This window comes from Populus euphratica, unplaced genomic scaffold (genome assembly GCF_000495115.2).
Source record: "Populus euphratica unplaced genomic scaffold, PopEup_1.0 scaffold734.1, whole genome shotgun sequence".
Lineage (NCBI taxonomy): Eukaryota > Viridiplantae > Streptophyta > Magnoliopsida > Malpighiales > Salicaceae > Populus > Populus euphratica.
Genome location: NW_011500600.1, coordinates 64,947 through 92,217, shown reverse-complemented (window position 1 = coordinate 92,217; position 27,271 = coordinate 64,947). Strand labels below are relative to the sequence as shown.

Sequence of the window (27,271 nt, the reverse complement as noted above, 5' to 3'; positions counted from 1 at the left end):
ACTCTTTCTGATATTTTTATATTCGGTTGAGTTTCAGCTTTTTCAAAAGCTCTCGCTTCTCGAGTTTCTCAGAGCCATTCAAAAGAAGAAGTCCAAGATCCAAAAACAAAGAGTGCCTTAAACTCATGATTTTACTTCGACTTTGAGCTCTTTGTGATGGCCCACTCTCTCGACTCTCGAGTGTCCTATAACGACATCGCTGCTGTCGAAGCCCAAACACTTGTTCAGTCCTAAATCCACACAGACACGGCTAGCTAAGATGCTTGAGACTTGAGAGAACTGATGACTTGTACGCAATGGCACCCTCCATAAATATTGCCATTCAAAGAGAAATGTGTTTCCCTGAGACCATCACGAGTACAATGGATTGCGTATTAATAATTTCTGCGGCAGGGTTGTTGTTTTAAAATTTTTTGATTTTTTTCTTAAAATTAACCCTTTTAATTTTTAACCCTTTTAATTTTTTAAATTGTTTTGATGTGATCTCAAAGATAAATCTGAAAAAATTTAAAAAAAAATTTAAAATTCTTACCGTAACGTAAAAATATGATAGAAAAAGTCTAGTATCGTGGGCCCTCCTCTTTGATAATTAGGCCTCCGATTAACAGTGCAGTATCCAGCAGTGTAATTGTGTTTTTAAAAAATAAATTTTTTTTGTTAAAAATAAAATTTTTTATATATTTTAAATTATTTTAATATATTATTCTTAAAAATAATTTTTAAAAAATAAAAAATATTGTTTTAATATATTTTAATATAAAAATATTTTAAAAAATAATTAGAATAGTGCACCTAGATTGTTTAGGTTTGAGTACTCGAGCTACAATAAAATTCGTACCGCTGATAAATGGCAGTGTCAATCAAATTCTGAACAATATATGAAAGGGCGATACTGTAGAATTGTCACTATAAATTGCGTTGAAAGGTGGCAAGGTAGATGGTCAACCTTGCAAGGTAAATAATAAAAATGTCAACAGCTGAAGCTCAGCATCAAGCCCATCCTACAATGACCTTGTCATTTCCCAAGCTCTCATGGATATTTGTGTTAATTCGGTACAGCATTTTAAGTGGGGTTTTTAAAAAACTGATTTTTTAACTGATTTTTTAAGTTTTTTTTATCATTTTAACATGTTAATATTAAAAATATTTTTTTAAAATTAAAAATATATTATTTTTAAGTAAAAAAAAACTTTGACAACCATAACTATCACTAGAAAAAAAAAAAAAAACCCCTTCCACTGTCATAATCAACGTGGAGTTGAGCTGCTGCTGAAAGTACGACCTTAGCTGAGGACACATAGGTGCACTCCCTTTTTCTTTGCTCCTGATGAGCTGTTTACCCAATACATGACTTTGCTCCTTGACAAAATTTGCTAGTACTTTGGATCTTAGCGAGCCAAAATGCGTTCCTTCATCTCTTCTAAGCAGGGGAAGCTTTAGAAGTGAAGGAACTCTACACTTAGTTCACCCGATTCCTGATAAGAGGGACTGGAAGACTTAAACCCAAAAATACTAACACTGTAATGACTATCGAGGGGGGAAAGAAACACGGTGAGAGAATCGGATTAATGTAACCCTGCAAAAAACCTTGGTTTTAAAAATTATGCTAGCTGTTTTTTGTTAAAAAATTGTTTAGAAAATGCAGTAAAATAAAAAAAAAATTATTTTAAAAAAATTATTTTTATCATCAACATATAAAAATAATTTTAAAATATAAAAAAACTAATTTTAAATAAAAAAATCTTTTTTAAAAAAATCTGAATTCCGTTCACAGAAATTACCAGAATATAAGATTGAATATTTGATTTATTTTATATTTTACCAGTACAGGATTTGACATCCTACGAACATGACATGTTTTACGAGGTCCCACCAAATCCAGACTTTTCCAGCCCCCATCAGCTCGGGTCCAGAATCCTCACGTTGTAGCAGAGAAGGGCAAAATAGTCAAGCTGCATAAACTTTCGATACTGCTCTCACAATCTCAGCAGGGTTATTCTTGTACTTCCACAAGCCAGCATAATTTATCGGTAAGAAGCCGCGGGAGCGCATATTCGCATATCCGGAGGGAATTATTCCTCAGCTGCAGGTGTCATGAGTGGGAGTACGGACATTATGACGTGGCAAGATTGATGGGTCCATGATGATGGGGTGGACGTGGATGACCGACACTAACCTGTTTCAGAATTTGAGAAAGAACATAGAAACTTCCGTTTTTCTGGCTTTTGGCGATGTCGATTGGGGGCTGCCTTGCTTCTTGTTTTGCGTTATCGTGTGTTTTAGGAGTAATTTTGGAAAAAGCTAAAAATATTTTGTTTTGTTTTGTTTTAAATTAATTTTTTTAGATTATTTTGATGTGTTTATGTTAAAAAAATAAAAAAAAATTATTATTTAAATATATTTTAAAAAACATTTTAAAAAGTAAACAATTAATTGTTTTATTGTTTTTTTTTTTTAATCTAGGCTGGGCCATTTAAGATGGGATTCACATCTGGCGTCTGTACATATACCGGACAGGGGGGGGTTCTTAGCTCTTACACGTAAAGGCCAAATAATTGGTTGTTTTGTTGTTTTTTATTTTTAAAAAGATTCGGATTGATCCACTTTGGGATCTGAACCTTGGAGAGTCGTGTCCCGAAGCGCCTACCTATGACCTATGAAAAAGTAGACAAAGAAAAAGGCATGGCTTGTCATTTTCGCAGCACGCAGGATAAGGCATTTTGTTTTTACAATGCGAGGAAGGCTAGTAAACATCGGGCCATGTACAAGCAGTTCCTCTTTAGAAACAACTCAGGCACGCAAACGAATTAAGATCTTTGGTATTTTTATTTTTTAAAAGTATTTTTTTTTTAATTTTATTTTTTATAACACAGTCTCGAGGAGGAAGGAGATGTTGGAACTCTTTTTTTCCCTGCCAACGGATAAGAGACCATGGATTCTCCATTTGTGAGAAACTCTCCTTTTGTTTGTAAGTATTTCCATTCGGAACGTGAAGAGATCTTGGAGCTTCTCTCCAAGCATTATAGATGATTTTTCATGAAGGTGTGATGATTTTTCATGATGGTGTGATCAGTTGAGAGCACTATGAATGATGATGGTTTCGGGTATTTTTTTCTATTTTCATACTCTAGTAAAGAGGAATTCATTCATTGAATCTTCTCGTGATTGAATTTGTTTCTCTCCTCGGTGTCGATGCCCTCCGATTTCAACCGTGGTAAGGACAAGCCGGAGCCAAATGCTCTCTAGCTTACTACATGATGTTCTAATGGTAAACAGTGACAAAAGCGAGGCTTTTGCTTTCAATTTCCTGGCACCGCATATGGGGGTAGCGGTGCTAGTGACATTAAATTCGATTTTCAATTTGCAATCAGGCCGCTACTTCTATCGGCAACTACAAGTTTTCATTCTTGCCATGGATTTATGCCAATCAAATTCTGTGACTGACGACCCTTTTTAACAGACATTCAAGAAAAGTGGTCCCCCGGTCTTCACGGCGATAGCAGATATAATACCGGATAAAGAAAACGAAAGTCGTGTACGATTTACTTTTACTGGCCGGCGAGCCCACATATTTTGACGTCTCGGGTGAAGATACAAGTCGTCTTGTTGCTCAACAGTAGCTCGCGGACAAGATGCTTGAGCTAAGATTAATGGCAAATAGGTCCAGCATCTACGTCAACTGTTCATACTTTCGGAGAAGGTAAGATTTTTGTTACCGACTATTTTTCTTTGTTAACAATATACTAAAACGCGTGGGGAAATCACTTAGCTTCCCCGCGCATTTTAATAATACTTATATATAATATATATATAATAATTATTATACAATAATAATAATTATTATTATAATGATAATTATATTATTATATTATATTATAATTTATTATAATATTTATTATTATTATTATTTTGTTTTTTATGCCATTTTTTTTACTTTTTTTAATCAATTTTTTTCATTTAGTTTAGTTCGATAATGTTAAATTTTTTTATTTAATTATCAGACTTTCATGAAATATATTTCAAACTTGACAAGTTAACCCGGTTAATTATGGGTTAACTTGTTAATTTTTTTTTTATTTAGTTATAAAACTTTCATGACGCGAATCTAAAATTTGACAGTTAACCTGATTTGAAGGGTTGATTTAATTAATTCAAAATTTTTTTTCATTAGTTTTTTTTCTCTATATAAAAGCGTTGTAGCTTCCCCATGTCTTTTAATCATACTTATATATTATAATATATATATATATATATATATATATATATTCGCTTTCATTTTTTTTGTTTTTTATGTCTTTATGGTTTCTTTTGTTTTTTTCTTTTTAATATTTTTTTTAAATTTAATTTGTTAATAAATCCCGAGTTTGACAAGTTAATCTGATTTGACGAGTTAACAGGGAATTTTATTTTTTTTGCTTTTTTTCTTTTTAATTAATTTTTTTATTTAGCTTAGTTTATTAATGTTAAATTTCTTTCTATTTAATTATTAGATTTTCATAAAACATATCTCAAGCTTGACAGGTAACCCAGTTAATTATGAGTTAGCCCGTCATTTTTTTTTTCTATTTAGTTATGGAACTTTCATGGCGCGAATCTAAAGTTTGGCGGGTTAACTTGGTTTAAATGATTAAGCCAGTTGATTCAAATTTTTTTCTTTTTCTTCATTAGTTTTTTTCTTCATATTGGTTTTTTTTTGTTTTTTGATTAGTCTATTTAATTACCATGCTTTTATGACACGACATTGCAACCAGCCCTACATCCAAGGCTCCTGAGTCCAGTGTTACAACTACACTCACTTAAACTTGAGTAATGTAAGTTTAATATTATTATAAATATTACTCTTGAGTCACGCGTTGCAGCTAGACCAAAGACTCTAGGATATATCTCTGCAAAAATACATAACACTCTTAGATTTTAATATTTTTTTATATTTTTTATGCAAGAAAAAAAATAACCCGTAGCGTATGCTTTTGTTTTGTTTTCTTTTTCCTTTTCTTTCCAAGCCTTTTACTGTGGATTGCACAATGCAGTCCACGATGGGAAAACTGATGTTTTTAGTTTTTTTTTTGTTTTGTAATTATTCTTTTAATTTGGTTTCTTAATATTAAATTTTTTCTATTTAATTATTATATTTTCATGACACGGATTTCATGTTTGACCGGTTAACCCGATTGATTCAGATTGTTTTTATTTTGTCATTATTTTTGTTCTTACGATTTCATCTTTTAATATTATATGCAGTCCACGATGAAAAAGCTAATGCCTTTAGTTTTTTTTGTTCTTTTTATGTCTTTCACTATGGACTGCACAATACAATCCACGATGAAAAGATTGATATTTTTTTATTTAGTTTATTGTTATTAAATTTTTTTCTATTTAGTTACCAGGCTTTCATGACATGAATTTTAGATTTGAAGGGTTAACCCAGTTAATTCAGATTTTTTTCTTCATGTTTGTTTTTTTATTTGTTTTGTTATTTTTAATTAATCTATTTAAGTATCATATTTTTATAATACAACTTTGCAGCTATATCTAAGATTATTGAGTTTGATATTGCAGCGAAACCCGTTTAAACTTAGATTTTTCAAGTTTAATATTATTATAAATATTACTTTTAGGTCTAACATTGCAGTTAAACCTAAAACTCTTTAATTTAACTTTACAAAAAAATTTAATATTTTTTATTTAAAAAATTTGCCCGTGACATCATGCGGGTTATATTGATGATTGATGGAGACGGTGGTGTCCACCATTAGTTCCATGCCTGACTTCGCTATTGTTGGAGAGGCTGGTGGCAATGAAAAAACCACTGGCAAGAAAATAGGCGGCCTGCTTTACATCTAGTGCGTTGCAGACTTGGAAAAACATGGTGGTTTTTATATTATGAACATTGGCTAGAAGTGTGGTGTCAACATGGTATAAAAATATGTATTTATATATAGAGTATCACAGTAAAATATAGAAGACTTTGTGTGCGTGTAGAAGATGAGCAACGCCGTATTCTGACTTCTTTACAAACCAGTAAAATATTGATGAGTAAAACGATAGTAAAAAAATTAATTTAAAAAAAAGATGGAAAGGGGAAAAAAATGTTGAGGAATGAGAGCAATATAAAAATAGATAAAATGATGATAGATAAAATTATAAAACAAATGATAATTAGAAAAATGGCTGAAATTGCAAAATAAATGTTAATTAGAAAAATAATAAAAAATTAGCAATTCAAATAATGAGAACTAGGTTTAATATAAAAATTAAATTAAATAAAAAATTAAATGATAAAACTAAATAATAATAAAAATAACGATGATTAAATTTGATATAAAAATCAAATCAAATTAAATTTTAAAAATTAAAAATTAAAATATAAAAATAACAACTAAAAGATCAAGGAATAAATTTAATGTAAAAATAAAATAAAATTTAATTTAAATGGATGAAATTAAAAAAATAAATAAATAAATTAAATGTTAATTAAAAATGACGGATGTAACTGAAATAAAAATAAAATGGAGGGACACATTTCATTTTTTGCCTGGTCTGTATGCATCCCGAGGCCACAAGAGAGAAAAGATAGGGAAGAAAAAATCCAAACACTGCCAAGTCACTAAAAACCATGATGTACACGTCAACTCAATGATGCATTGCCATCCATCAAAGCTGGTGACATGACAATCTAACTTTTTATCCATCAAAAAATAAAACACGCGTTGCTTGAATATAATAACCCTTTCCTACACATAAACACATTTTTTTCATACTAGTGATATATTTTTTATATTATTTTTAAATCTCTAAAAAAACCAAACTAACCCTCATTCACATCTTGTACAATTAAAAAACCAGGATAAAAGGCCCAAAAAATCATTAGATGGCTGCCTAATAATTTTTGTATATAAAAGTAAATAAAAAATGAATTGATGGAAAAACCGTTCCAATGGTAGCCTACAAGATTTTGGTTATACGGGTTTGGTAATAATTACACTATGCAACCAAACAAATAATGATAAAAACTAAACATTTAATGCAAGTTATTTTTTGGTTTTAAAAGTATTATAGTATTTTCACTTTTTTTTTGAAAAGATTAATATGATAAAAAAAAATACAATCAACAGTGGCCATTGTATTCTTATAAAGAACCATTTCACTCCCAAAGCCAGAACTTTTTCTTTTTTTTCTCCGTGAAGGAGCAAAATAACCACTCTTACATTGAAATAGCCAGGCCTCTCTATACAGTTTGTTTGTATTAATATGTTTGTCATTATAGATAATGACGAGGGGACCAGGGCACGATGAGCGCGAACAGCTTTAAAGCTCAGAGCTCTTATCTTGCCTGATCTCCTATTGCCAAGGCACCAGGCTCCCTTTTAATCCTGTCAGTGCCCAGACATTCTTTGGGCCCACTCAGTGCATAGTTTATTAACATCTTATTTGATCCACACGTGAAATGGGCCTAGTCACGTAGCATATATTCCAGGCCATCAGCACTTTCTTTTCCTTTATTTTTGAAGAAAATGTTACTGAAGCTTGGAGAAAAAATAGAAGAAAGAAACCTTGTTGCTAAACATGATGGAGCGTTAGACTTTAATTTTTTTCTTTTTTTTTTTAAAGAGGGCACTATTTGTATAAAATTTTAGAAAAATAACATAAATTCAAAAAATAATATAGTTTGAATACACCTTCGTTTTTAAATATTAATTTTATACACAATTAAATATTTACTCAAAAGTCAACACACACATACACACAAAAATTAATTTACACATATAAAAATCAACATAAAATCTTATAAAAATATACTAGCCAAGATATAAAATTTTATAGAAAATTACTTAAAATTCAAAGGTAAAATTCGGAGGAAAGCCAGAAAGAACGCTACGCACTCCTCCACCCAACCTGGTTTCCTAACGAGGCAAGCCGACCGTGCATAAATAAGAACATTCCAAGAGGCCAAATAAAAGATCAAAAGTTTCGCCAAAAATCATCACCCTGATCCGCAGGAGGAGAGTCTCGATTACCTCCCCCCACTCTTGCTTGAAATGCCTACTCTGCCTGATTATTCCAGGCAAGCATACTGTAAAATAATTAAATTATCAGATTAAAATAATTTTTTCACATGCAGTCTAAATTTTATTAACCAAAACAAATTACAGGCAAGATTAAGCAAAGCAGAGTAACAGAAAGAGTTTAGACTAAAACGGAACTATCATTGATAGAAAAAACAACAGTAGCATCCAAATTGGTTCAAACCACTGGCAGCCAAATTTCTCAACTCTGTATTCTTGCTCACTCGAAACATTACCACTAACAGAGACTCCCCTGCAACCTACTCAACCTTGACGTGGAAAACATTAGCCCTCTCCTCTTCTTTCACCTTAGGCACCACAACCTTCAGAACACCATTTTTCATTTCGGCTTTTATTTCATCAGTTTTGTACATGTTCTCGGGCAAATCAATCCTGCTGCTGTACCTCCTCGCATTCTCTTCATCGTCCGATTCCTTTGCTCCTTCCCCTTTAATTACCAGACTGTTCTGCTCCACGGAGACCTTGACATCCTCCTTGCCAAGACCAGGCATATCAATTCGAAGACTGAGAGCATCATCGGTCTCCCGCGCATCCCATCCACGGCGGAGTCCACCAGCACGGGAGCCAGAGATAAGTGGGTTTTCCATGAATTGGTCCATCATGTTAAGGACCTGGGACAAACTCCTCGTCGGTGAAAATGGATCAAACACGTCTGCAATGTCAAATTGAAACATAAGTTGTTCATTACTTGAACCCAGGGTTCAAACCCTCTTTAACAGATTACTAATATCTAGCCAAAAAAATGAAATTAGAAGGAAACATGTCATTATAAATATGAAATTCAGAGGCACATGCAGAAGCGGTGTGTATCAAATCTGTTAGAGAGGAACGAAAAGACAACTACCTGAGAGAAAGTCATCACGGCTGCGTGCAACAGAGCGATGGGAGGGGCGATCATCAATCCCACGGCCGCTTTCATGATCATCGTTATAGTCTCTGAGGGCATTGGTGTTGAAAAGGCGAGAAGAAGAAGGACAGGTGGCTACCGGGCGGAGAATGGAACGAAGAGAAGAGCTGTTAGGGATGATGCTAGAGGAGACTAGTCTCTTGAGAGCCAGGGAGGAAGCCATTGATGGTTTGATGTTGTACTTGGGAAACAAAACGGATGGAGATTTTTAGTATTTGTATTGTTTTGTTTTGCTAGCTTCTGATTTCAACCTGATGAAGAAGGAGAGGTGAGGCGTGGATTTTATATGGATGGTGGAAGGTGCTAGAAAGAAGGTTCGGGAGAGAAATTCTATTATTGTGGATGATTCTGGAAGGAACGAGGACACGAGTCTCCTCCTCCTCTTTCTCCTCTTTTATTATTACAATTACTATTAATATTATTACATTCTCTGACTTATTGTTCAAGATATATGGACCCAATAATCGAATATGAAAACAGAAGGACTTGTTTGTTTGTTTTTCAATAAAATATTTTATCTTGAGAAAAAAATCATAGTTATTAAATTTGAACGAATTTGATTGGTCCAGTTTTTTCAAAAACGGGTATAAATAAAAATCTAGTAGCATTCAGTTAACCCTTAACCTGGATAACCTAGTAAAATTAATAGGATTTTTTTAAAAAATATATATATTTTTAGTTAGAAATCTTATTTTTTTAGTTATTTATTGATCCTTTAAAAAATTTATTATATAAATACTAAAACATATTTTATTTTTTAATATAGGGTATGAAGTTCTTTAATATGTATATTTTATATTCATAAAAAAATTATATTTTAAATGAAAAATAAAAAATTTAGTTTAAATACTTTAAATTAAAATAATAATATAATATTTTTTAAATATGATATAAAAAACATTTAAATTTTTTTTTGAACTCTATTATTTATAACAAATATAGTTTATATTTGTATAAAGTGTTTGTTAACTTTTTTATATAAAATATTAAAATATTAAATATGTTTTTAAAAATTTTCAAGTTAAATTGAGCTGATATAACTTGAAACTCATCTTTATTAATTCTAGATCAAATTTCATAACTATACACACACACACACACAAAACTCACTCTTTTTTTATGCGTTTTATTTTTCATTTCAAAATCTTATTACAAGGTATATTACTTAAATACCCATTATCACAATACAAAATAATTTGTTAAATATTTTTGTAAAATAAACTGACTTGACATGTGCTCGTTCAACAGTGCAGTGTATATTTATATATCAAATTCTGTATTGTTTTTCTTAAAAATTTTAGATTTAAATGTGCTAATATTAAAACTGTCAATAGCCATCGAATCCTTCTTTCAATATTTGAAATGCCACCCCCAGAAAACCTCTAAAATCTCCGAGTGATCCAAAACGTCCGTTAGACGCATCCATTACCACCAGTAGGCAGCAGCAGCAGCAACAGACAGAGACTCTTTCATTTCATTCCTACTCACTGATCAACTCCAAAAACTCAATGTTAGATCTAGGTCCGTTCTCAGACGATAAATTCGACCCGAAAAAATGGATAAACTCCGCTTGCAAGACCCGGCACCCACAAGAATCACTCGACAAACACTTGGTGGATCTCGAAATGAAACTCCAGATGGTATCCGAAGAGATCGCTGCTTCTCTTGAGGAACAGAGCGCCGCCGCTCTCCTCCGTGTCCCTCGCGCCACTCGCGATGTCGTTCGTCTTCGTGACGACGCTGTTTCTCTTCGCACTTCTGTCTCTTCCATCCTCCAAAAGCTCAAAAAGGTCAGCTCCTCTCAAGGCTCCCAGTTTTTGTTTAGATCTAAAGAAAAATTAAAAATCATGATTAATTAACACAGTCCGATTTAAATGTTCATACATTTAGGCAGAGGGAACATCGGCGGAATCTATAGCGGCACTTGCGAAAGTTGATACTGTAAAGCAGAGAATGGAAGCTGCTTACGAGACCTTGCAGGTTAAATTTTAAAAAGATTCGTGTCTTACTAGGAGAATTTGATTATTATTATAAGGTGTTGAATGTGATTTTTGTGTTTTGTTAATTTGAATTTTGATTAAAATAGGATGCGGCGGGGTTAACGCAATTGAGTTCCACAGTGGAGGATGTGTTTGCTAGCGGTGATCTTCCTCGTGCTGCGGAAACATTGGCTAATATGAGGCATTGCTTATCTGCTGTTGGCGAGGTAATGATTTTTGCTGATCTGGGTTTTATTTGTTCAAGTTTTTTAGGTTGTGCTTTTTGAAATTGGAAATGAAATCATTTTGTATGTTTCTAGGTCGCTGAATTTGCTAATGTGAGGAAGCAACTCGAGGTTTTAGAGGATAGGTTAGATTCAATGGTACAGCCTCGCTTAATGGATGCACTATCTAATCGCAAGGTAAGATACAAATACAGAATCTTGTTTTGGTAGCTGTAGTTGCTTTGTCTTGATTACTGAATTGTGTGCTTGTACATTTGCTTTGATGCAGGTTGATGTTGCTCAAGATTTGAGGGGAATTCTGATGCGAATTGGGAGATTTAAGTCTCTAGAGATGCATTATACCAAAGTTCATCTAAAGCCTTTAAGACAGCTATGGGAAGATTTTGAAACCAGGCAACATGCTAATAAGCTTGCAAGTGAGAGAAATGAGATGGATAGGCTATCAGGCAGCAATGATTCACAGGCAATTTCATTTGCAAGTTGGCTGCCGAGTTTCTATGATGAATTGCTGCTCTATCTTGAGCAAGAATGGAAGTGGTATTACATTTTAATCTTTCCAAAATTATAGATTGTCTAGGAATACATATTTTTAAAACTAAAAAATTTCATGGTGAATGGATCATCTGTCATAGGACCATTAATGTATGAAAGAGGTGAATAAGTAATGTTAAGATCATCTTAATTCTGTCAATTTCTGATACAGCTGTCCCAACATTAAGTTGCTTACTTGCTTCAGAATAGTGGTGTTGAGAAAGGATCAATAGTAACTGATGTCTTTGTGTCCTGGTGAATGAATGCATGCATAGGAGGCTAGAATATTTGATTCAGTATGTAAAACCAAAACTAAACAGTATGAAGGCAGTTACATAGTTTTAGGATAACATTTGATTGTGCATTTCTTGCATTCTATTTTCTCAGGAAAGTTTGTTCTCTTTGGATTTTTAAGTGAAATGCATTTTTAAGTGGCTTTGGAACCATGGTTGTTGTCTCAAAAAGTTAGGTGCCATCATCTGTAATGATTAATCATTGCCTTATTTCAAATGATATCAATTTGTAGTTAAAACCATTGTCTGCAGGTGTACAATTGCTTTTCCTGAGGACTATAGAACTCTTGTGCCGAAGCTACTAATTGAGACAATGGCAGCTCTGGGGGCAAGTTTTATTTCCCGTATCAATCTTGCCACTGGAGATGTTGTCCCTGAGACAAAAACACTTGCCAAAGGTTTAATCTTACATCCTTTGAGTTTGACATCTTTAATCATATTGCTTTGCATGGTTTAATGCCATCGGGCTCAAGCACCTGAAACAACAAAAACTAGGTTATTCACATTCTATGTGTATTTCCAGGTTATTGCTACCTTGTTTGGGTTAACGTGATTGTTGATTTAGGCTTTTAAATTTCTCCATTTCATTGGGGGAAGTAGTTGATTGTCTTAGAGGATGCTCTGATGTTTTGAAATTGGTAATTGAGCTATAACCATGATCTGTTGGAATTGGGTTTAAGGGTTTTAGTGTGTGTCTGTGTGTGTGGGGTGGGGGAGGGAGTGTGCTATCCCGCCATGCCTTCTTATGAATCAACAAAAGAAAAATAAACGGTAAATTTGATCTGGTAAGCATTGCAGAAAAGTAAAAAGAGAACATATGGCAACTTCATTTCATGTTATTTTGTTTTTGTTTTAATATTATTTTGAAAATATGCTGAGGTTAAATTTTGATTTTCAAATATTTGTTGTGCATCCTTCCATTTCTATTTGTAAATGCAGGTATATTGGATATTTTATCTGGAGATATGCCCAAGGGCATCAATATCCAGGCTAAGCATCTTGAGGCTTTGATTGAATTGCACAACATGACAGCCACCTTTGCAAGGAATGTTCAGCACTTATTTTCAGAATCTGATCTCCGAGTTTTAATGGATACGCTGAAGGCAGTCTACCTTCCTTATGAATCTTTTAAACAGAGGTAACAATCAACTAAACTAGATGCTCCATTTTGGTTGATTGATTTCTTAGTTTAATCTTTTGCTTATAGTATAGCTTTATTGGGTTCATGGCACGAGGACCTTTTCTTGCTCAGAAAGTCAACATGTTTAGTTTGCTGAATAATGAGGTCTTCTGTTTCTCCTAAAAGTCTGCTGACAATTCTCATAGTAGTGAAGAGGGGGTTTGACCATTTTAGAGACAAGAAAGTGTTGTTAACAAACATAGGAATGTTAAAAAAAACTGGCTCATCTGTTTTCCTTCAATCTCATCATTTTTTTCCTCTCAGGCCTTCACAATCACAACCACCTCTCATTCTCTTAATCTCTTTCCCCTCTCTCTATTCTACACCGTCACGGAAAATAATCTTTCCCTTCTCTCTATTCTCCACTTTCACGTAAATTATAGTTGCTCATTTTAAAGTTTGATATGATGAAGTGACGTGTAATTTACAATTCTTATCTTTTTTGTTTGGTAATCAAAAGGCTATGAGAAAACAAATGAAAATTTCAAGAATCCAGATTGAACTTTTATTTTCTTAGTCAAATCATAAACCCAAAAGCACGTTTTAGTTTCTTCCTGCTGGTCTGTCTTGGTATATATTGTACCCTAACTGTTTGATAAAATGTTTGACTGTGATTTTTGTTTTGTTTTTATATGTGTGATTTTTGTTTTGTCTTTATATGGAAATTGTGATAGTTTTTATGTTGTTTCTAATATATGCATTTTAGAGGTCTTATTTAGTTCCAACAATTACAATCCAATACTTTTTTTTAGGATCGTCGAATAATAAGAGAATTAATATGCCCAATTCACGGATATCTGAAATATCTACAAAAAATTTATCCCAACCCGATACATCCAACCTGCTCCTGCTTGGGTCCAAATTTTTTTTGAATGAGTCAGGTTTATATTATGTAAAATATTAGAAGGTGAATTGAATACAATTATGGATCAAAACTTGACCCGCTATATCCATGAACATCCCTCAAACATTCATTTTCATGACTGGAAGGGGAATATAGGTTCTGCATCACTTAATTCAGTAAAGATGTTGTGAGCTCACTTACCCTAATCAATTTACATGATTGTGATAGAAGAAAGTGCCATCGTGTAAACTTAGCAAGTCTAATAGAATTACATAATTGTCAAGTTAATCTATTACTTTCAGTTTCAGCTCATGATAAATTTGGTTTTAAGGTGATTTGTGTTTTAGTTGGGTTGCTGATAAGGTTTCAGTTATTTTGATGCCCATTATGACCACTAACAATTCAGTTATTGTGATAAATTACTGGGGATTTTGCTGCTATCTGTTTTAATATGCTCAATTAACTGCTGACCTCTGTTTTCTTCTCTTTCCTGGTTTTTAAATGTGGCATAGACCATTGTCTTCCATTAGTTGACTACTGACTGGATGTATTGCAGGTATGGACAGATGGAGCGTGCCATCCTCTCTTCTGAGATTGCAGGGGCTGATCTAAGGGGAGCTGTTACACGGGGTGTGGGAGCCCAGGGCATCGAATTGAGTGAAACAGTTCGGAGAATGGAAGAGTCTACTCCCCATGTCATTGTTCTTCTTGAAGCAGCTGTAGAAAGGTGCATCAGCTTTACTGGTGGTTCCGAAGCAGATGAACTAGTTCTTGCACTTGATGATATAATGTTACAGTACATTTCTTTGCTTCAAGAAACGCTCAAATCCTTAAGAGCTGTGAGTGGTGTAGATAACATAGTTGATCCAAAGAAAGACACAAGTTTGGAGAAAAAAGAAGGGAGTCAAAATGCACGCAAAGTTGACATGGTCTCGAATGAAGAGGAATGGTCCATTGTTCAAGGGGCCTTACAGATACTCACAGTTGCAGATTGTCTAACAAGCAGGTCTTCTGTCTTTGAAGCTTCCTTGAGATCCACTCTAGCTAGAATAAGCACAAGTTTGTCTTTTTCAGTATTTGGATCAAGTTTGGACCAAAAACAGTCTCACATGACCATTATTGATGGAAATGGTGAGCCATCCTTGGGACAACGAGCTGCCTTGGATGTGGCAGTTGTACGACTTGTTGATGCTCCTGAGAAGGCTCGGAAACTATTTAACCTTTTAGATCAGGTACATAAAATATAGGACCTGTTTACTCCTCATTTGGGAAAATGACAGAGTTCATGCTGCTGGGCCTTGAAATAAATTTCTGCAGTGATTTTCTTGGTTTTCTAGACTATCAATTTGCCATCCAGTGAAACTTTCTGTTTACTTTAAATACATGTTTCCTTGCCATTTCATTTTTTCTTAAACTCTGTAATACTGACATTCTCATGCTGTATTGCAGTCCAAAGATCCCCGCTTTCATGCACTTCCACTGGCATCGCAGAGAGTTTCAGCATTTGCTGATGCAGTGAATGAACTTGTTTATGATGTCCTCATATCTAAAGTACGACAGCGCCTCAGTGATGTATCTCGTTTGCCAATTTGGTCTGCAGTTGATGAACATAGTTCTTTCCGTCTCCCAACCTTCAGTGCATACCCTCAGTCATATGTAACCAGTGTTGGCGAATATCTCCTTACCTTACCCCAGCAGTTGGAGCCTCTTGCTGATGGCATATCTAATAATGATGCCAACAATGATGAAGCACAGTTTTTTGCAACCGAATGGATGTTCAAGGTAACCACTTTATATCATAAGGATAAAGCCACGGCCTTTTGTTTTCATATTTTCTGAGTGCTTGAATTGCAATTAAAAAGGAACAGGAGTCAATTTTGACCCAACTAAGATATGCATGTGCCAATTTAGAAACTGAGAAGGCCTGATGACCAGCTGACCAAGTTTATTCTCCTTTTGGTTTTGGTAAAGGTTACCTGATCTTAAATTCCTGAAGATTCACTGTGGTCATTTTCTTAGTTTTAGAAGTACGGGACTTGAAATAAATTTCTTTGGTAACATAGATTACCTCATCCCAGTGATGCCATTGGTCTAGTTTTCAAGGTTTAGAGGATGAGTTGGGGTTAGAGTGTTCAATTTGGAATCTACTTGCCAGAAAACATGAAATACAACGAAAGAAAAAAAGGAAAGAATTTGTCAGCAAAATAGTAAAGGTCTTTAATATGATTAGCTTATGGCTAAACTGAAAAAGAAAAAATGGTTGTTACCTGGAAAAAGCATGCAAAACGCACTTGTTCTTTATTACAGTACTTGGAAGTCCTTCAGAAGCTTAGTTCTTAGTAGACTACCGTTCTCTTAGCCGGATTTTAATTTCTGATGTTGTGCAAATTTATATAACCAGTTCGATGGGGTACATTGTTGTTGCCATATTACAGGTTGCGGAAGGTGCCACTGCTCTTTACATGGAGCAGTTGCGGGGTATTCAGTATATAACAGATCGTGGCGCGCAACAACTATCTGTCGATATTGAATACCTGAGTAATGTACTTTCTGCTTTATCGATGCCAATTCCTCCAATCCTTGCAACATTCCACACTTGCCTATCGACCCCAAGAGACCAGCTGAAGCAACTTGTGAAATCAGATTCAGGGAACCAGCTAGATCTTTCAACGGCAAATCTCGTGTGTAAAATCCGCCGTGTGAGTTTAGATTAGAATCTCCCTCGCCGGAAATCTTGATGTTGAAATAAACAGTAGTTCAACTGAATCATACCATCTCAGAAGATTAAGTTGTTGCCCCTGCCTTTTTATACGCATTGTTGCATGTATGTTGCCTTCACTCTGCAAGTGTATTCTTTACTGTTCTTTCATGATTATATAACGGTTAGCAAAAAAGCTGCCAATTTTCATTATGGTGGCGGTTGGTTTGGGGAGCTTCTTGGATATCCCCATGCCAAGCCATTAAAGATACCTAAAATTATTGAGTTTGTCTAGGGAGGGAATGAACCTTCTCTAGACCCGTGACCCAACCCAGCCTTGAGCCAAATCTAATTACTATGCTTCTAGTGATTTCCATCAAAACCAAATTTCCAATCACCAACACATATACGATGACACGTGGGATAAATTAATTTTTTAAAATTATTTTATATGCTATGGCAAGATTTATTTTGAAAGCATTTCAAGATAAAAAATAATAAAACAAATTATATGTCAAAAAATATATGATGGAGAGACTTAGTCTCTATTAGTCTTTTTTCTCTTCTCCTTCCAAATATTATTACAGTTTATTTTTTATTGATAGTTATTGTTATTTTTTTGTTTGTTTTATTTATTATCAATAAATTTATTTTTAAATTATATTATTAAATTAACTAAATTTATTAAATTTAACCAAGTTAATAATATAGGTCTTAATTTTTTTTATTTTCTTAATAATATATATGTTGTTTAAATATTTTTTCAATAATAAAAAACTTTGGAGGATGACGAGTAACCTATATAGTATAATACAAGCTTTGTGATTCTGAGCTTGGCCTCTTTATGGAATGAAATGTACTCCACTAGAGTAAAACAAAAGAAAAACGTAGTGATTTTTATCCCATTATATATATATATATATATATATATATATATATATATATTGTTAGTAGTTTAAGAATCTAAACCAATTAATGCAGTGAAAAAGAAAAGAAAAGCATAGCTAATTATTTTTAATCTGAACCAATTATTATATCACCCTAAGCTGTGCAATTTGAATTCATTGTGAATTTGATGAATATATAGATATACTTTTTCTCCAGATTAATTATTTTTTGAACAATAATATTCTTATATTTACATAAGATTATATGAATATATATATCTCACAATTTTGAATAAATTTTAAATACTTATCTTTTTTTCCTTTCTGGCGTTGAAGATTTATCTTGATTAAGATAATATTTTATTTTATTTTTATAATTCAAACTCTTGGAATTAAGTTATTAGTTGTCCACGATTATTAAATTCATAACAAGTCTGTTTTTAACTCTTTTTTTTAATTATTATTAGTATTTTGTGTTTTTTTTCTAGTCCATATTTACCGCTAGTTTTCACTGTAATTTTTAAAATTTATGTGATGCCACATAATGTGTAGGTAATCTGTTAGTTGATTTTATGAGATGGAAGGAAAATATTAATTGACTTTAAGAGGTAGCATAGAATAAAAAAACAATATCTTTTAAGTACTCGGTGTTAAGGTTAAATATGTTTTTTTTATTAAAATTTAATATTTTTGTTTTAAATTAATTTTTTAAAATTGTTTGAATATACTAATATAAAAATAATTTTAAAAAATTAAATACTATTTTAATATATTAAAAAAATACTTTAAAATACAATAATATTTGCCGCAATTCTAAACATCAGAAACAGAAACAAAAGGGAGAGAATAATTTCCTTAAACCAGAACAGGGATATACTATACTTGTCCCCAATCTGAAGTAAGGCATCAAAGCTCAAAGGCACCCCCACTCCATCGTCACCCAAACATATATCATAACATTCCCATCAAACTTCAAAACCAAACCCTAAAAATTGGAATTCAACTTCAATCTTCAGAAAAACCCTAAAAAAATTTATAAACCATTCAACGTAATCTCTTTTATTTTGCTTTAAAAGAAAATAAATTTCTGTTAATTAGCCCAATTCCCACCATCAACAACTCATGGACCTTCAACGCGCTATGCTAGATGAACTCATGGGTGCAGGTAATTAAAACCTAATTTCTTATTCGAATTCTTTCAGATTTACAAATCTTTGATTATTTGATTGATTGTACGGCGCTGTTAATTTGTTTAGAAATCTGGGCTTGTTTGTTTTGTTAAAGATCGTAATTTGACGGAGGAAGAGAGAAAAGACTACAAGGAAATAACATGGGATTCAAAGGAGGTTTGTGCCTATTACATGGCCCGATTTTGTCCCCATGACCTCTTTGTCAACACCAAGAGTGATCTTGGTAAGTTATTTTTAGCTTTATTTGATCAATTTTGATTGGGTTCTGTTAATTCCAGCTTGTATTAAACTCTTGGTATATCTGTGTCTGAGTTGTCTTTTGGTGATTTTTTGATATCTTTCTCTAATTGCCTTTTGTTCTTGTTGTTTTCGCCGCCAGGACCATGTGATAGAGTGCATGATCCAAAGTTGAAAGAAAGGTAGGTCTGGAAATTTTATTTTGATTGCCAATGCTATGAAATTGCTGCGTTCTATTTCTGGTGTGTTACTGACTACGAGTTCCCTTGGGCCTAGTGCCTGAAATCAGAAGAATGATTGTTGATTTCTAGCAGGAACTTGTCAAATGTTATGTTTCTTCTTAATTGTTGAGCTCTGTGTCATGTCATTTGATTTCAATATGTTTGTTAAACTAACTACTTCTTGATGCTGATCTGTTAGTTATTAATTTGCTTGTTTATATGAGACTAACCGCTTCATATGTGCAACAAAAGATGTATCTTTTATTTGCAGAACACTGTTGGTGTGCTGTTTTTTCTACTTGATGTAACTGAACTAAACTGTTCAGCATGTCCTTGTAAGAAGAGGAGCATGATTTTTCCGGTTCAAATTAGTCTGCAGTGTCAGTGATTTTTGCATAAAGCCTTTTGGTTTTATTTTGTTTTGATGCTTGTGCTCGCAGTGCATGATAGATCCAACTTAGGTGTTCTATCAAAGTTTGGTTGGTCTTCCTCACCAGAATTTACATATGCTCTCTGCATATGTGCTCAAACATGGTCTAATGGATTTTTTTTAATGATTTTCTTACTTTAGCTTTGAGAGGTCCCCAAGACATGATGCATATCTGGCCAAATTTGAAGCTGAACTTGCTCTGAGATGTGAGAAATTGGTAGGTCTCTTACTTCTATTTGTTTGGTTGCTTGTTATCTGTGATATGTAATTTTACATGTTTCCATGTGATCCTTTTCTTCCATAGGTGTTGGAATTGGATAGAAGAGTTAGGCGTGGACGAGAACGCCTAGCTCAAGGGGATGAACCAATAGCACCTCCTCCGCTGTCAGCTGACAAGTCTGAACGGTTATCTGTGGTGGAAGAGAGAATAAAAAACCTACTGGTGCAAGTGGAAGCCCTCGGTGAAGTTGGGAAGGTGGATGAAGCTCAAGCCCTTATGAAAAAGGTGCTATGACTTTATTTGTTTCCTATAGTTCCCTAGCACATGTGAAAATAACAAAGAGATAAAACAATGCTTTCGTGCTTTAAGTTGCAGTTCCTTCTTGAAAGTGTGATATTGTGTTGCTCTTTACATTTTCCCCCCTCTGAAATATGACATTTGGTGACTCTTCTAACAGGTGGACGAACTTAATGCTGAGAAAGCACTGATTCAATCCCAGAATGATAAAGTATTGGTGGTTCCACAGGAGAAAAAGATGGCTTTGTGTGAGATTTGTGGTTCTTTTCTAGTTGCGAATGATGCTGCAGAGAGAACTCAGTCTCATGTCACGGGGAAGCAGCACATTGGATATGGGATGGTCCGGGATTATATCACCGAGTACAAGGTGAGTTGCACTTTGTATTAATCCATCATGCAACATGTTTGTTTCTTTTTAGTCAACTGAGAATGTGGAATACAAATTGCAGGAAGCTAAGGAGAAGGCAAGGGAAGAGGAAAGACTAGCAAGGGAAAAGGAAGCCAGAGAGCGGAGGAAACTGAGGGAGAAAGAATATGAGAGTAGTAGTAGGAGGAGTGATTCAGGTGATAGGGATCGGTATAGAGAAAGGGAGCGGGACCGAGATCGTGATAGGTCAAGGAACTGGAATGGTAGGGGCAGTCGAGGTGATTGGAGGACTAGGAATGGAAGAGATGATGGGAAGGATAGGCACCGTGATCGGAGCAGGTCACATTCCCCTGTTAGGCATGATCGCGGGAGGTCACCTAGAAGTCCAGTTCGCCCATATTAGAGGATTATGTTGATATATATCTGAGTTTAAAATCATGAGGTAGACATTTTTAATCTCAAAGTTTCATAAACATGTGCTTTTGGAGTCTCACATCAATTGTCATCATGAGTGAATTTTTTCTTGTTATCTCACAGCTTTATTGAGAGTTTACCTCTCTTTCATCAAATATTTTTAGAGGAGAAAAGGGTGGAGGTAGGTATTACTTAATGCTTTTGTGACTACTTTATGGTTGAACTATATTTTTTTTATGCATTTGTCTCTGTAGCATTGCTTCAGAATCTAGTATTTGTCTTCTATCTTTCTTCATTGATGTTCTCATGTACTTAAGAGGACAGATTCAAAATATGTGCTTGAGTGGCACTGCTGCTGATACTGATGATGGTTTAATGTCTCAATCTCTAGGTAACAAATAAATCTTATTTTCTAACAACTCGCGTCGATAGGCAGACCTCTCCTTATCATAGACTTTTTTTTTCCAGAAACCCAAAGTTGGACTATTTTTTATTGCAACCGCTGCTTGGTTAATTAGACAGGGAAAGAAATTTGGGAATCGCAAGCCCTGGTGCTATTAACCATGTCCCATTTCAAGTGAGCTTGCATTTCATTGTTAGTTCATTGATGATCTAGTAGGTAGGAAAGCTCAAATCCCCATTTATTTTGCCTTTGCCATTGTCACATGAAACTCAAAGTGACTGAGTGGTGTGAGCGCTTTGCAAATAAATAGGCAGTCTTTGAGGCCAGTAGATTGTGTTTTTGGGTGGGTGGATGACCAGGAAACCTTAACTACTCAGTTTCATGGGATAGCAGGTTTTTTGTTTTACATAGTGCGTGCCTTCGGAGTAAAAATTTCAAAAGCCAGGACCGGCCAAGTATAGGTAACTGCCCTTTACAGTATTTTTTAGAGCTCAGATGTCTCCTAAAAAACTCAATTGCTTGAACAGTATTTTTTGTATGCTTGCTTGAAAATCTACTTCAGTGGACTGGAATCGGATGCACTTTAACTTGAAATGGTGCGGTACCTCGAGGTAACTTAAATCTATATGATATATCAAATAGCGTATTTCTGTTCCAGCCTGCAGGAAAGACATGTAATCGGTTGAGAACTTGGATGGCAGAGTTGCCGGGGGTAAGTAAGGACCTGATGTGATTTGGGGATGTTTTGTGCATGGGAATGGGATATTAAAATCTGGCTGTTGCCATCTTATTGAAATTGAACAATGTCAGTGGAAAATTTGTAATGACAATTTGCGGTTGGAAAGTTTTGCGACCTTGCATTGCTTGGACTAAACTAATGTTGTAATTCTAGCATATGGATTTTGTTTCATTTTCCAAGCGTCATATCATTCCGAAAGCTTATGATCAATACAATCCCTTGTACAACTTTCTGCTTGAGCTTGTCCATGATTTGTTGGGGGTTTTTTATTTTTTTAAATTGAAAAGTGTAGGACGCAAGTTATTTATCATTTGTCACTTGTAAGCAGCTTCATCATTTGTTGAAGTTCCTTTTGCATGATGGAAGGTCGTAATAAGCTGTTGCTAATGGCTGCATGCTCTAGCCCTTGCTGGCGCATCGCATTTCATTTGTCTTTCGTTGAGATTTGTGACAGCCGCGCATAACTATAACAGGTGGACTCGAATGTAAGAAACAAAATTTTATTTACACCTATCAGTAGTCTGAAGGGAATTCAGACAGTGATTTCTTCAGCTTCGGCCAAAATTGTCCATGGAATTGCCAATTAATCTGCACAAATAATTGCCAGCTCCATTATGTTAGATGATTCTGCAAGTTTGCGCGTCTTTCAGCTGAGTATAAGCTACTCGGTGCCATACAAATAAGTTTGTCACGAAAAAAGGTGGTAGTTACTGGACTCTGTTTACTAGGAAAGTTCATTTTAGCTCGTGTTGTAGAGGGCTTTTATCCATTACCTCTGTTTTTCCATTTATTTCTTCGTGGGAGAGGCGACGAATACGTTAGGGTTCTACCTCACAAAGTCCGGTATGACCGAATTAAATCATCGCCATTATTGTAATTATGCAACATGCAACAGTCAACAGAAGATTTCATTCTACACAAGACAGAGGGCCTCCAACTAGATAGCATACAAGAACATTACTAACACAAGAAAACTAACAAGGTAAGGGGGAGAAAGACAAGTCCAACCGCTTGTACACCTTACAGTATTTATCCATAAACGAATTTATATGTGGCTCTCGTTTTTAGTTTTTCGTAGCTCCCAAACCCTGCCAAGAAAGCAAATGAATAACTTTTCATCAAATTCATCACTAACACCAACAGCAGCCATTGGAGCACTTCAACCATGAATGACACAGTGGACAAGCTGGTCATCTTCCTAGCAAAGAGAGATGGTATAGATAAGCTAGTCAAGACTTTCCAGTACGTGTCGAAGCTTGTTCGCTGGCAGGTAGAAGCCACCCATCCAGACGTTGCAGAGAGATTCAAGCAATGGGAAGTTGCTTCTGGCCTTGGCAGGAAAGCCTTTAGAACCGGCAGGTTTCTCACCGGCTTCAATGCTCTTAGAAGAGGCCCTGGCTCAACCCCAACGTTTAAGATCCTAGCTGTTCTTGCTAATGCAGGAGAAATGGTCTATTTCTTTTTCGACCATTTTCTTTGGCTATCAAGAATTGGCACTTTGGACGCAAAGTTGGCCGGGAGGATGAGCTTCATTTCAGCATTTGGTGAGTCTTTTGGCTATATATTTTTCATTATAGCTGATTTTATTATAATAAAACAAGGACTAGAAGAAGAGAGGAGGCTCTTAATTTCTTCTAAAGAAGATACTTCAAAGGATGCGACAGAGAGCCTAAGGAAGATCAGAGCAGACAGAGTGATGAGGTTGATGGCCGTCGCGGCTAACGTTGCGGACTTCATTATTGCTCTGGCAGATATTGAGCCCAACCCATTTTGCAACCATGCTGTTACTCTTGGTGTTAGCGGGTTGGTCTCCGCGTGGGCTGGTTGGTATAGAAATTGGCCCTCGTAAGATAAATTTCTCAAGTCACCGTTCAAACACCTCTCTCCACCACCACTCGAACATGGAAAAAGAAAAGAAAGAAAAAACCCCATTCGTGTTGTAGTAGCAATGTAAAGTATACTCTTTTATGAGAAGATTTCTTGCATCTAAGTGCTCCATCTTATCATCTTATGGGTTTGTAGCTTTACGGTGAAACTTTCTCAAGTCGCAGTTCAGTTCAAATTCACAGCAGCCAAGTCTTCAAAACGGAAATGTTTTCCTCTATGTTGTAGACCTGGAAATTGTACTCTCCTGTTATCATTTTGGAGCATTCCTTCTTATTTTAGCTGCTCTTGGCTTGCTTTTACCATCTTTGTTTCTTATTTCAGGTAGGCGAAAGCAAACATGATTAGTTAAGGGATTGTTTGGTGTCATTTTTGTTTTCAAAACATATTTAAATAAGTCAAGAAAACTTTTTATTTTTTATTTTCAATAAATGAGAAATGACACTGGTTTTCAAGACTTTTGAAAACCCTAGGGAGTGATTTTTTAAAGCTTTCAAAACTTGTTTTTTACACTAGTAACCTATGATTTAGTGCGGTTCGAGAGAATATGATTTAGATTGATTTTTAAAGTGTTTTTTTTGTTTAAAAATATATTAAAATAATTTAAAAATATAAAAAAATATTAATTTAAAATTAAAAAAAACTAAAATATATAACTCGACCACAGCACCATAGTTAGATCATGATTCAATTATTAGCCTAGTTTGGGATGTTAACGGGATGGCTTGGGATCGAGTCTCTAGCACTCACGGAATGAGCCGAGATTGAAACTAGGATCTTTGAGGTTCATGCAGGGATTGGATCCAGAGACTTAAAGGTCATCATTGCCAGGTTGGAAGAGTTTCGAGTTCAAGTTGGGAATGGATTTTATATTCTGTTTGGCATTGTAATTTAAAAACCTTTTTTATTTTAATATATTTATAAATAAAAAATAATTTAAAAATAATATCTATCATATTCTTGAATAAAAATATCCTTAAATTAATACCCAAATGCTTGGAGCCAGACAAAGATTAGGTTAAAGATGCTATAGGTCAAGATCAGTCCATTTGAGAATCAAGTCGGGATTGAATAAAGGATATGACCTTACCTTAAAACTTTCGTTAACATGAACCATTTAACTATATAAAGAAGCATTAGATTCAAACCTTGGGTTTACGCTTAGAGAATTTATTAAGTTTCTCTAAATATACGTGTCTTAGAGGATATGACATTGTCTTTTAAAAATGTTTTTTTTTTAATTTATTTTTTAAAAAATTAATATATTTTTGATATTTTCAAGTTATTTTAATGTGCTAATTTTAAAAATAATTTTTAAAAAATAAAAAATATTATTTTATATTTTTTTGAGTAAAAAATATTTTTAAAAATAATTATAACTACACTTCTAAATACACAATTAGTTTTGGTTCATGTATAAATATAAAAAAAATTATTAATAATTTTTGTTTAAATCAGAACAAAAGTTACATAATTATTTAAACAATAACTACTTTAATTGTATGTGTTATCCTGGTGTGGATGACGCGTTTTTTCCTCAACATCAAATAGAAGTGCAGCCGTTATTAATATCTTACTATCATCAAGAAAAAATTTAGCTGCCCATTAAAAAATTTATACATGCATTCAATAAAATAAATTAAAAATTATATACATTAATTAATAAATGATAGTAAATAAATTGAATTCATTTAAATATTAAGTTGAGAAGTTGAAATAATTTTTTTTTAAAGTCGAGTATTTATTTTAGTTTAGAATTGAAGTTTAAAAATTTTAATTGGTTTGAGAGCTTTATATAAAACAAATTAAAAAATAATGAATTTCAATTTCAAATCAATTCAATATAAAAGGATTAAAATAAAAATGAAAAAAAAATTAAGTAAAAAAAAATAAAAAACATTATGGGTAATTATTAAAAATATACTTGATTGTGTTTTTTTTTCTATATTGCATCTTCAATATTCTTATAATTTTTTTATCTTGAATTTCTCAGGTGTTTATTATTGCAATTGTTATTTCATGGTATAACTATGGTTAATTTTACAAAAACAGAATTACAATTATTAAATAAAAAGTAAAAGTACCCAACAAAAAAAATGGAAATGAACAAAAAATTTCTGAAGGACCCGTCAAAAAAATAATTCATGTAAATAATATTTCCTCTCCACCCCGGATATTTGAATATACAGCAGAATAGCTAGATATAATTAACAAGAATCATACTATTATGATTACTTATGAATATACTTAATTATTAATAGATAGCGGTGGTATAGGAAAACATATTTATGATTAGTAATATTAATATTATAATTATTTATTGATTGATAAATAACCTTTTATTAATCTCAGCTCAATTTTATAACAACCTTTTATTTTTAATTCAAGTCATTTGTAATTTTAAATGGCTAGTTTGATGATTGGAGATGTATGCTTTATTCTCTGACTTTTTATACATAGACGTCGAGGTAAGTGTTTTAAGGATTCGATGATGGTGGAGGTGTACTGAAAAGTAGCTTGAAAATTATTTTTTAAAGTGTAGTTTATTTAAAAATATATTAAAATAATATTTATTTTTTAAAATCATTACATTAGAGCAATTAAAATATACAAAAAAAATCAAATTTTTAATAGACACATGACCAATCAGATCACGCCAGTATAAAACCAGCCTCATGCCAAAATATTGGTAAATTTATTATCACAAAGAACAAGTAAAACTGCAAGACCATTGTTCTTGAGAGAACCAAAAGAAATATTTTATAAAAACCACTGGAAAGATTTTTCTCTCCACACAAAACATGATGGCGCCACACAAAAAATCATTTAAAAAAAACAATTAGCACTTTAAATTAAAAAATATTGGTAGAATAGTATAATTTATTTATTTATTTTTGAAATAACACAATTTATATATTTTTTGATTGAAAAATACAATTTTTATAGTTTGACATTATTCTAAATAGCAACATAACAAAATTATTAAATGGGTATTGGAGAAAAAGGAGGGAAAAAAAGAATTTTGTATACATATAAAATACTATTACAATATCATTAATATTTTTAATATATTTTGATGAAATAAATCTAAAAAAAATAAAAATTATTATTAATAATAATTTGAGTAGGTCATATTTATTATAATAAAAAAGGTATTTATCAAATAAGTATAACACTTAAATTTTTATTATTATTGTTTCTTGATATTATCGAATTCT

The 27,271-nt window shown here is 33.3% G+C and overlaps 4 protein-coding genes across 8 annotated transcripts; 3 read left to right on the top strand and 1 right to left on the bottom strand.

Moving 5' to 3' along the window:
- Positions 1-8,107: 8,107 nt before the first annotated feature.
- LOC105115603 (23.6 kDa heat shock protein, mitochondrial-like) lies at positions 8,108-9,270 on the bottom strand. Of its 2 annotated transcripts, none has more exons than XM_011012543.1 (2): positions 8,929-9,270; positions 8,108-8,739 (listed from the first exon to the last, which is right to left on the bottom strand). In XM_011012543.1, exons 1-2 carry the CDS (start codon positions 9,155-9,157, stop codon positions 8,327-8,329), a joined length of 642 nt encoding a protein of 213 aa, XP_011010845.1. In that variant the 5' UTR covers positions 9,158-9,270; the 3' UTR covers positions 8,108-8,326. The 2 variants fall into 2 exon arrangements, with proteins under 2 accessions (XP_011010845.1, XP_011010846.1); XM_011012544.1 differs by having other exon boundaries at positions 8,932-9,270.
- Positions 9,271-10,303: 1,033 nt separating this feature from the next.
- On the top strand, positions 10,304-16,935 carry LOC105115602 (conserved oligomeric Golgi complex subunit 7-like). Its single transcript, XM_011012542.1, has 10 exons — positions 10,304-10,784; positions 10,885-10,974; positions 11,081-11,200; positions 11,294-11,395; positions 11,487-11,755; positions 12,295-12,440; positions 12,982-13,180; positions 14,623-15,298; positions 15,516-15,848; positions 16,502-16,935. The coding sequence occupies exons 1-10, from the start codon at positions 10,503-10,505 to the stop codon at positions 16,778-16,780; spliced, it is 2,496 nt and encodes an 831-aa protein (XP_011010844.1). The 5' UTR covers positions 10,304-10,502; the 3' UTR covers positions 16,781-16,935.
- A 1,539-nt stretch (positions 16,936-18,474) lies between these two features.
- Positions 18,475-22,405, top strand: LOC105115601 (luc7-like protein 3). Of its 4 annotated transcripts, none has more exons than XR_840368.1 (8): positions 18,475-18,816; positions 18,908-19,064; positions 19,221-19,260; positions 19,871-19,946; positions 20,034-20,234; positions 20,407-20,613; positions 20,696-21,891; positions 21,993-22,405. XR_840368.1 is itself a non-coding variant. In XM_011012539.1 (8 exons), the coding sequence occupies exons 1-7, from the start codon at positions 18,799-18,801 to the stop codon at positions 21,014-21,016; spliced, it is 1,020 nt and encodes a 339-aa protein (XP_011010841.1). In that variant the 5' UTR covers positions 18,475-18,798; the 3' UTR covers positions 21,017-21,055; positions 21,151-22,405. The 4 variants fall into 4 exon arrangements, 3 of the variants coding, with proteins under 3 accessions (XP_011010841.1, XP_011010843.1, XP_011010840.1); XM_011012539.1 differs by having other exon boundaries at positions 20,696-21,055; positions 21,151-22,405; XM_011012541.1 differs by having other exon boundaries at positions 18,936-19,064; positions 20,696-22,405.
- A 706-nt stretch (positions 22,406-23,111) lies between these two features.
- Positions 23,112-24,178, top strand: LOC105115600 (peroxisomal membrane protein 11B-like). The gene has a single exon (XM_011012537.1). The coding sequence runs from the start codon at positions 23,335-23,337 to the stop codon at positions 24,016-24,018; it is 684 nt and encodes a 227-aa protein (XP_011010839.1). The 5' UTR covers positions 23,112-23,334; the 3' UTR covers positions 24,019-24,178.
- Positions 24,179-27,271: the final 3,093 nt, after the last annotated feature.